The sequence below is a fragment of the Mandrillus leucophaeus genome, unplaced genomic scaffold (assembly GCF_000951045.1).
Source record: "Mandrillus leucophaeus isolate KB7577 unplaced genomic scaffold, Mleu.le_1.0 Scaffold1673, whole genome shotgun sequence".
Taxonomy (NCBI): Eukaryota; Metazoa; Chordata; class Mammalia; order Primates; family Cercopithecidae; genus Mandrillus; species Mandrillus leucophaeus.
Window position 1 is genome coordinate 13,668 of NW_012101669.1, and position 10,084 is coordinate 23,751.

Below are 10,084 nucleotides of genomic sequence, written 5' to 3' on the forward strand. Positions count from 1 at the left end.
CATAATACTTGGTATATATCAGGCAGCCATAAGTGTTCTGAATGAATGAGTTAACGAATGAGCTGTTTCATTCAATGCACATTAATTAAGCACTGGGCTGTGGAGCCATCTCTTGAGTATTAATCATTTTTGTGGTAAATTTTCTTAAACATCTTACAGAAAGTAACAGTATATACCAAGAGCAGTAACATAGAGTTATAAAGATATTAAAAAAATACCCTCATTAAACAGAAATATTGATTTTGGTAACATTCTCCATAAAACTGTTTTCAGTTTGGGCATATATTTATTCATTTGACACGCATCACTGGGTGCCCACTATTTTCCCTGCTCTGTTAGAGCTTTGGGACTTCTCAGTGGAGAAAGCACATCCTAAACTTGAGGGCAATCTAATCTTTTTATCACCTATCCTTGGATACGATTAAATCCTGGAATCCATGGATAAGTTTGGGAAGTGGTCCCACAATTGTGCCAGACTCCACATGCTTGCACGTTTTCCCAGGGAGAGGGTCTGTGACTTTGATTGGATTCTCAGAGTATCCATGACTCCCAGAAGATTGAGAACCATCACTTTCAGGGAGCGAGTTCTACAAATATGGAAGGTTCAGTGACAAGGAAAGCAGATGTTCAGCAATGGGCCAGGCATGGAAGGTGGGGAATATCAAGCTTATAGGAGATTGGATGAGGAAGGGGTTTCTGCCGGATGCAATGCCCTGAAAGGATATCGTGGAGCGAAGAACTTAGGCCTTATAGAATGAGAAGGATTAGTATAGAGGCAGGAAAAAAGACAGGTAGGACATTCCAGGCTGTGTGTGGGCCTGGGGCTTGGGCAGGGCTGACAAGCTAAGAATCTGATCTGGAGCCCTGCCTCTACTGACAATGAAGGAGCTTGCAAAGCTGCTCCTCGCTCTTAGTGTTTCTGTCTTCATTTAGCACCTCAAGATTGGGCTTCTAGACTCCGGAGGAGCCAAGTACCAATGCAGCCAAGCTCACAGGACTGATCTCTTTGTGACTGTGAACCTTGATTCCATTCCATGGTCACAGACTGGCAAACTCCCATCCCCAGCTGTGGTGTTCACTAAAGATGACAAGGAGAGCCAGGCAAGAGAATGAGGGTGATGCAGTGGCAACCTGTCCGCCATGTGCACCTTCCATTATAGGGGCGTGGGGCTAGGCAGGGGTAGCAGGATGGACTCATGTATGGAAGACAAACCTGTGTCTGATTGGAGGGCATTTTCCAGCTTCCATTTTCCTAGATGCTTTCAATATCATGCTCTAACCTGGCCCTTCTCTGCAAAATAGCTGCAGGTGGTTGCACATTTTTGTGGGAACAATGCGTCAGACTCTGAGGACCTGCTGAGGTGCCTGAGGACAAAATCCCCCTGACCCTCATCCAGGTGAGGACAGACAGGACAGTTTTGGAGGGAGACTTGCCCTTTGAATGGAGAGATGAACAAATCCTACGCCTCTGTTATTTATTTGGATTTGGAACATTGAAAAGAGGAGGATTGGGGATACTTAGTAACAACTGTAAAAAAAATAAGTAGGGGTATAGAACCCTTGTAGGTAATTTAAGAAAATTGTTGGGGCAGGGGTGCCACTTAGCCTGGAGAAGATTCAGCAAAGTACAAGGCTTGTCTCTAAGTCCCTGAAAGCATCTCACTGGAGAGAGGGACCACCCTTGTTACGCATGCTTCCAGAAGCTGAAGTCAAAATCCGGAGCTGGAAGTTCTATTAGGAAGTCATTTTAGTTCTGCATAACTGAAAACTTTTCAAGACCTCAGTTGTCTGGAAAATGACTGGGCTCCTTTAGAAGGTGGTGAGATGCCCACCTCTCCAGGTATTCAAGCAAAATCTAGCTGACCTCTGACAAACTTTCAATCAGTGACAGATAATTGGACCCGGTAATCTTTATGTCCCTTCCAATCTTGAGAGCCTTTGATGACAGTCTTTGAATGAACAAGATCGTTATCTTTCAGATTTCAACATTTGCTCGTTATGAGGTGTGTACCAAATGTCCACTCTGAGCCATGCTAGACTCAGTGAAATGGAGAGTAAGTCCTGGACTTGATGTTGTGTCAAACTCTTTCATGTGCTCCTTTCTACCCAAATTCCAAAACAGAAACCTAAGGAAACCATGATTAGGGCTGAGTGTTGCTTTCTGAGACCCAAAATATATCCAGGCATGTCCAAGACACTGTCGCTCAGGGACACACTTGAGGAAGATGTTCACACCAACCCCTACAGTCCTGACCACTCCATCTACCACCATTTTTCCCTTTGCATTTGGCCAGTAGTTCTGAAAGTTGAATATGCATCAGGATCACTTGGAGGACCAGCTACAGGAAGGTTCCTGGGCTACGCCCCCACCGCAGAGTTTCTTATTGAGGAGCCTGAAGTGAGCCTGAGAATGTGCATTTATAACAAGTTCCCAGATGATGCTGATGCTGCTGGTCTAGGAACCACACTTTGAGAATCTCTGGGCTAGGCTGTATTAGTCTGTTCTCAAGCTGCTAATAAAGACATACCTGAGACTGGGTAATTTATAAAGGAAAGAGGTAATAAACTCACAGTTCCACATGGCTAGGGAGGCCTCATAATCATGGTAGAGGCTGAAGGAAGAGCAAAGGCACATCTTACATGGAGGTGGGCAAAAAAATAAGCTTGTGCAGAGGGGCTTGCTTTATAAAACCATCAGATATCATGAGATTTATTCACTATCAGGCAAATAGCATGGGAAAGGCCTGCCCCATGACTCAATTACCTCTCACCGGGTCCCTCCCACAACATGTGGGAATTACGGGAGCTGTAATTTGAGATTTGGGTGGGGACACAGCCATACCATATCACAGGCCACTGTTTTTCTTGGTAGATATTATTATTATTCCCATTTAGCAGATGCGAAAATAAGACACAGACAAGTTTAACCCCCTGGCCCAAGTACGTGGCAGAGCTGCCAGGGACTGATATATTGAGCTGAGCCCATAGTGTTTGTTTTTACTTTTTAAGAGCATTTAAACCAGTGCTAGACTGTGTTGGCTTTGCTTGGTCAGGATTTGGGACAGCAGATTTTGTGAACAGAAATTGCTGATGATTTTTTTTTCTTCCTTATTGCAGAAAACAAAGCCTTTCACTCTAGTGGTTGATGGTGTTTTCTTTCCTAATGAGCCTCTATGTCTATTGTCTCAGAAAGCATTTAAAGCAATTCCTTCCATCATTGGAGTCAGTAACCCTGAGTGTGGCTTCCCGCTGCCTATGGTAAGAATTCTGGCTGTCCATGCTGCCACTCTCTCAAACCATGATGCAGCTCTTGGCTTCAACAGCTGGGCATTTCCACAGATGACAACAGGTGTTTTAAATGCTGAAGCACACCAGCCGAGCACACAGTGATCACCTTTCCTCTCTCTGAAAGAGGGCAAGTGAGGACCAGTCAAGTCACAACAAGTGTCTGCCTTCCTCCTCATGTGATGAGGTGTAGGGTGGAAGAAACAACTATATAAAAAGGAAAGAGGGGATGGGTCCACTTCGTCTTTGTTCAGACAATGTTATAAATGATCGTTTCCAAAAAATGCAGTTACCACTTCAGAGCTGACATTCAGATAGGTTTGAAAAACTTCAGTCCTTTAAACTGTTCATGTCCAGCCTTAGTTCTGGCATTTGACATCTGAGAATGCTAAGGTTGTATAAGTTGCAAAATTGTTAAATCATTTTATTTATTCAACAAGTATGTACTGAGCATTTATTAGAGACTTATAAAAACTGAGCATACGAGCTCTCTGGGAGCTTACACTCTGGTGGGGAGAGACAAATGAGACGAGACACGAGGTTGAGAAGATGATTTCAGAGAGTGATAGATGCTATGAAGGACACAAGTGGGGAGAGAATGTATCTTTAGGGAGGTTAACAGGTGGTCAGGAAAGGCTCTTCTAGGGAGAGTTTGTTGAGCTGAGGCCCAGGTGCCGGGAAAGACCTATGATTTTTTTATTCCATGTCTTAGAAAGACTCTCTTCATTGGAAATAAACTTTTCATCTGTGGATGAGTGGATAGTTCAAATTCCTAATACTGTTGAAGCTCATTTATATAGATTGACCTCCTCATTTTAACCTGGACAAAATAGGGTTAAAAAATAAAGAGGTTCATCAGATTATAAAGCTAGCTGGTGGCTGTCTAGAACCAGAGTCCCGAGTTCATTGAGTTGTGAAAGCATGTTCTACCATTATTAATTTGACCTCCAGGACAATGTTTTGAAGTAGGACTAGGGATTTTTGTCCTCATGTTGCAGACGAGGCCACTGAATCACAGTTCATGGCTTAAGTAAGGCTTTTCAGTGATTTTTGGGTGTGTGTTAGAAAGAAGAAGGCGGGTGCTAGTGATGACAACCGCCACTGTAACTACTGTAACCAGTTCCCCAGTGCCTTCCAGTGCCAAGCACAGGCCATCTAGGCAACAACTTTAAAACAGGCAGATTTTCCCTATTTTAAAGAAACTGAGACTCAGAGCAGCTAAAGCATCTTTCCAACATCTCCCGGCTAGTAAAGAGACAGTGGTGTATAATTTTTATGTATTTAGGCTCTGCCATTTTAATTTAATTTAATTTAATGTAATTTAATTTAATTTTTGAGTCAGAGTCGTCCTCTGTTGCCGAGGCTGGAGTGGAATGGTGTGATCTCGGCTCACTGCAACTTCCGCCTCCTAGGTTCGTGATTCTCCTGCCTCAGCCTACTGGGTAGCTGGATTACAGGCACCCACCACCATGCCCAGCTAATTTTTTTTTTTTTGGTATTTTCAGTAGAGACAGGGTTTCACCATGTTGGCCAGGCTGGTTTCCAACTCCAGACCTCAAGTGATCCACCTGCTTTGGCCTCCCAAAGTGCTGGGTTTATAGGCGTGGGCCAGTGCCAAGCCTAGGGTCTGCCTTTAAATGCCGAGTTCTCTGCTTACCTGCTGTGTGATATTAGGGGAGTGTCCCACCCTCTCTGAGCCTCCACTCCTTCTTTTGTGAAATAGGGCTCATCTTAGCACCTGCCTCACAGGTGTACATCAAATAACCTGGCATACAGTCAGTGCTCAGTAAATGCTAGATATTGGAGTTATTCAAGTGACAGAATTTGCAGCGCTGAAAAGCCTGTGTGGGTGCTGAAATTCCATGTGAATTTGCAGTTAAACCCATTGCAAGTTGTTAGAGACCACAGGAAATCCCTGAGTTCCTTAATGTACAGAGAAGGTTTTTAGTAGTTAAAATATGCTTGTGGGTAATTTAAATGACTTAAGGGTTCCCTGAGATTCCAGGAGACAGGTACGGCCCTAGTATTCATTTAAGTATCCACCATAGTGATTCATTACCCCAAGATTTTCAGCAGAAAACATACCAAGAAAATTCATTTGCCACGTGGATATTGTTTCTGACACCTCAAGTTTTAAAGCTGTAATTTTGCCGGAAAATGGTAATTTAACAAATAATCACATGAAGTGCTTACTACCTACCAAGTTCCGATTGTAAGAGCTTTACAAATATCAACTCGCTGAGTTCTCATCACCACCCTCGCAGGAGGTACTTGCTGCAAACTCCGTCTTACAGATGAGGAGCCTGAGGCAGGAAGAGTTGAGTCCCTTGCCAAGTTTTCAGGTGGTGAGGGCAGTGCAGGGAGCCTGTGTTTTCAGCCACCAGCCTCACCACCACTGCCTGACCTCCCACTGTGGCTTCTCAGAGGCCCCACCCACAAAGGTCTTGAGAAGGAGAACAACAAACACCAGTTTGGAAATTTTCTGGCTTCTCTTTGAACTTGATGTCCAAGCCAAGTTGGCCTCTTAGGCAGTCAGGGCTGCCATAATAAAATACTGTAGACTGGGAGGCTTAAACCACAGACATTCACGTTCTCACAGTTCTACGGACTGGAAGTCCAAGATCAAGGTGCTGATATCGCTTTGTGTGTCTAAACTTTCTTTTCTCATAAGGACATCAGCCAGATTGGATTAGGGCCCACTCTAACAGCTGCATTTTAACATAATCACCCCTTTATAAGTACTATCTCCAAATGGTCATATTCTGAAGTGCAGGGGGTTAAGGCTTCAATGTGTGAATTTTGAGAGGGCCACAATTTAGCCCATAATGGGAACCTTGTCACAAGGTGGGCACTTGGGCCCCACAGGGCGGCAGGTGGAATGACAGGGACCAGTTGCCTTTTATCAAAAGTGAGAAGAAATTAACTATCAGAGCAGGACACTGAGGCCACTTCCACACGTGGCTGCCTGGGCTTGAGGGCTCCTTACCCAGCTTCTCCTGTGAAAGTTGGCTGCCCATGCCCTCAGGGAGATGGGTTTACCTTCTGATGACCGGATGGCTTACAGAGGGCACTGCTTATCTCCACAAAAGGAGGCTCCTGAGATCCTCAGTGGCTCCAAGAAGTCCATTGCCCTCCATCTGATACAAAACATCCTGGTAAGTAACTTGGGAGGCTGCAGTACTCCAGAGACACATGCACTTAACAGATAGCCCTGGGTCACACTCAGCGGGAGAGGCCAGGGGCACAGACACTCCTCACTCACTCAGTCATTCAACAGACCTTTCCTAAGCACAGGTGTATTCGTCCACTCTTGCACTGCTATTAAGAAATACCTGAGACTGGGTAATTTATAAAGAAAAGAGGCTTAATTAGCTTATGGTGCTGCAGGCTGTACACGAAGCATGATGCTGGCGTTTGCTCAGCTTCTCGGGAGGCCTTAGGAAACTTACAATCTTGGTGGAAAGCGAAGGGGAAGAAGGCATGTTTTACATGGCCAGAGCAGGAGGAAGGAGAGAGGGATGAGGTCCCACACACTTTTAAACAACCAAATCTTGTGAGAGTTCTATCATGAGAATAGCACCAAAGGGATGGTGCTAACCATTCATGAGAAACCACCCATACGATCCAATCACCTCCCATCAGGCCCCGTCTCCAAAATTAGGGATTACAATTCAACATGAGATTTGGTGGGGGACACAGGTCCAAACTATATCAATAGGCCCATAAACCCAATCCACAATCCCCGACCTGGAAGAGATCCAAAAACCCAGAGGCTTTTTGTAACCCACCCAGCAGCAGAATCGGACCTCAACTGATTTGTGGCTATCAGTCATTTTCGTTCCCACACGTTTATTCATGTTATTTATCCCACTATTCAGCTGTTTCTCTGTGAATGCATTAATGTGGGTTTTGGCATGTTGCCCCCACCCCGAGCCTGTGTCATAACACGGAGCATGGGTGCTGTCTTGGGGAGAAGGGTTTGGAGGATTAATGGAGCTTGTCTGGTGATGGAATGGGTGGGTGGATAAACTGGGAAGAACCAAGAGTACCAGCTGGGAGCAGAGGGTGTGAAGAGATTGGCTGAGGGTTGGCTGCAGCAGGAGAGAATGCTTTCAGTTGTTGTAAGCTATGTAATCAGGATAGACTTCATCCTAAAGACTGAGAACAAAAGGAAGAAGGACATGATTTGATTTCCATTTTAGGAAAAGCCCTTGAAACTGGGTACGGTGGCTCACACCTGTAATCCCAACACTTTGGGAGGCCAAGGCAGGAGGATTGCTTGAGCCCAGAAGTTCAAGAATAGCCTGGGCTACACAGGGAGAACTTGTCTCAACAAAAAATAAAAAAATTAGGCAGACCTGGTCGTATGCATTTGTGGTGCCAGTTACTGGTGAGGCCAAGCAGGAGTATTGTCAATCCTGGGAGTTTGAGGCTGCAGGATCTCGCCACTGTACTCTAGCCTTGGAAACAGAGCAAGAGACTCTGTCTCACTAAAAAAATAAAATAAAAAAAAAGAAGGAAAGCAGAAAGAAACACTACAGGCAGAGATCCCTCAGGCCCCCCGGTGGAGGGATATTTGACGAGTTGATGAATTGGGACTAAGGTTTGAGAGATATTGATGTTAAAAGTTATACAGTGGATTTCTCAGGTGGACTGGAGATGGCCTCATGGAGAAGATGCTCATTGATCTGATCTTTAGGGAGGGGAACAACTGAGCAGAAGGACATTTCAAGTAGAGTGGGAAGTAGGTTGTGTGGGAAAGTGCAAGAGGAATGGAAGGGCATGTGTTTCTCCTAGGCACAGTAGCATGTTAGGGGCTGCTTTTTAAACAGTAAGTAGTTCTCTGATGCAGAAGGCATAGCCTTACCCCAGAATCCTAGGACTTTACACTCTGACTGTCCTATGGGGACTCACCTGAGTGAGTCTTTTAATAAAAAGAGCAATATGTAGAATACGTGTCCAGTCTCCGGCCAGATGTGTAGAAAGGTGTCCGTTTATACCCTGGAACTTGCAGAGCCTGTCTTTGGGAAGGTCCCTCTGAGGCTCGTTACTGGGTGTCTGCAGGGAAGAGATGAAAGGGAAACATTTTCATTGGATATTAGATGCTCTTTCTGCATTTTGGATTTTCTACTTTTTAAATAAAGAAATACAAAAATTAATTGTAAAAATGTGTGTGCAAGGACAGAGGCAGAGGAAGAGAGAGAAGGAAAAGAGAGTCGAAAAAGAGAGAGAAGCAAGAGAGAGGGAAGACAGGGAGAGAAGGAACAGAGAGAGAGGGAAGAAAGACAGAAGGGAGAGAGAGGGAGAGAGGAGGAAGAGAGAGAGGGAAAAAGAGAGAGGGGAGAGAGAGGTAGAGAGAGAAGAAAAAGAGGGAAGAGAGATGGAAGACAGAGATGGGGAGAGAGAAGGAAGAGAGGATGGAGAGAAGGAAGAGAGAGAGAGGGGAAAACAGAAAGAGACAGAGAGAGGGAGCAAGCTGGTCTGTGTCCCCAGGGAACCTGCAGCATCATGGGACTGGCTGCAGGAACACGGAGTGGACAGGGAAGATGTGTGTTCAGCTTCCACCATTCAGAAGCCACAATTCCTTGGGTAGGTGCCCATTTCTCTGAGCTTTAGTATCTGCATGTGTAAAATGGGTACAGTGACTTGGTAGGCTTGTAAGGTTCCAGTGGGAGGAGGGGTGTGAAAGGGATTCATCAAATACAAGGCACCCCGGGCATCCTGAGCCTCACCCAGAGCAGCAGCATTTTGTGATTATCTCCTTCAGAAGGAGCCACGGAGGAGGAGAAATTGCTGAGACAGAAGATGATGAAATACTGGGCTACCTTTGCTCGAACTGGGTATGTAAACTTCCCAGTCTTCCCCATGCCAAGGCCTGGGGTGTGAGGAGGAAAATCTCACCCCTGTTTCTGCTCTCCTTTCCAGGAATCCCCATGGGGACGACCTGCCTCTGTGGCCAGCCTATAATCTGACCGAGCAGTACCTGCAACCAGACTTGACATGAGCCTCGGACAGAGACTCAAAGAACTGCGGGTGGAGTTTTGGACCAGCACCATCCCCCTGATCCTGTCTGCCTCCAACACGCTCCACAGTCCTCTTTCCTCCTTAATTTTCCTCTCTCTCCTCCAGCCTTTATTTTTCTCTTGTGTTCCTTGGGTAGTTATCATTTTATGATTTTGGTTTCCCTTCTTCTCCTCCAATTTTTCCCCGCAATCATTAGCTTCTTTCCAAGTTCAGCTGCTTTCTATGGAGATCTTTGCAGAACAAGCTGCTTTTGCTGATATTTTACGGACTTAGGAATGATCCTTATGGAATTCTTTTCAACATCAAAAAGTGCAATTTGTCTTGGAAGGCAACACGATTTCTTTAATAAATTTGGAGGAGGGCTGACCTATTAGTTGTCATAATAATGATTTGTAACTCACAAGAAATAAAATCAGAATGTGAAATATGGATAACGGGGCAGAATTTAATTCTGTGCTGATAATGCTCCCCCTGCCCCCAGAACCCACTTTCTATCAGAGAAAGTGTCTGTGCATGTTACCCAAAATGCGAATCCACCACCCCAACCCATGGGGGCTTCAGCAACAAGCCAAGTATGGATGTCTTGGACATCATGGGTTTGAGCTGGGTCTCTTCTGTGGCTCAGAGAGACGTGTGGGTGACGGGGTATCCTCAGCCATGGAAAGCTGACGTCATCCAAAATAAAAAACCTAGAAGTCAAATTCTAGGCATCAAGGATCAGATCAGCAGTGCCAAGAAGAAATGAAGCTTCTGTGATGGGGTCGAGATGAATCTA

General features: G+C 45.2%; 1 protein-coding gene across 1 annotated transcript in view; it reads left to right on the top strand.

Annotated features, from left to right (window-relative positions):
• LOC105537025 (carboxylesterase 5A-like) overlaps positions 1 to 9,289 on the top strand; it is a 21,415-nt gene extending 12,126 nt beyond the window's left edge. The window contains 6 exon segments of the mRNA XM_011976507.1: positions 1,303 to 1,397; positions 3,069 to 3,258; positions 5,223 to 5,225; positions 6,375 to 6,440; positions 8,810 to 8,874; positions 9,211 to 9,289. Coding sequence (XP_011831897.1) covers positions 1,303 to 1,397; positions 3,069 to 3,258; positions 5,223 to 5,225; positions 6,375 to 6,440; positions 8,810 to 8,874; positions 9,211 to 9,289 — 498 coding nt within the window.
• Positions 9,290 to 10,084: the final 795 nt, after the last annotated feature.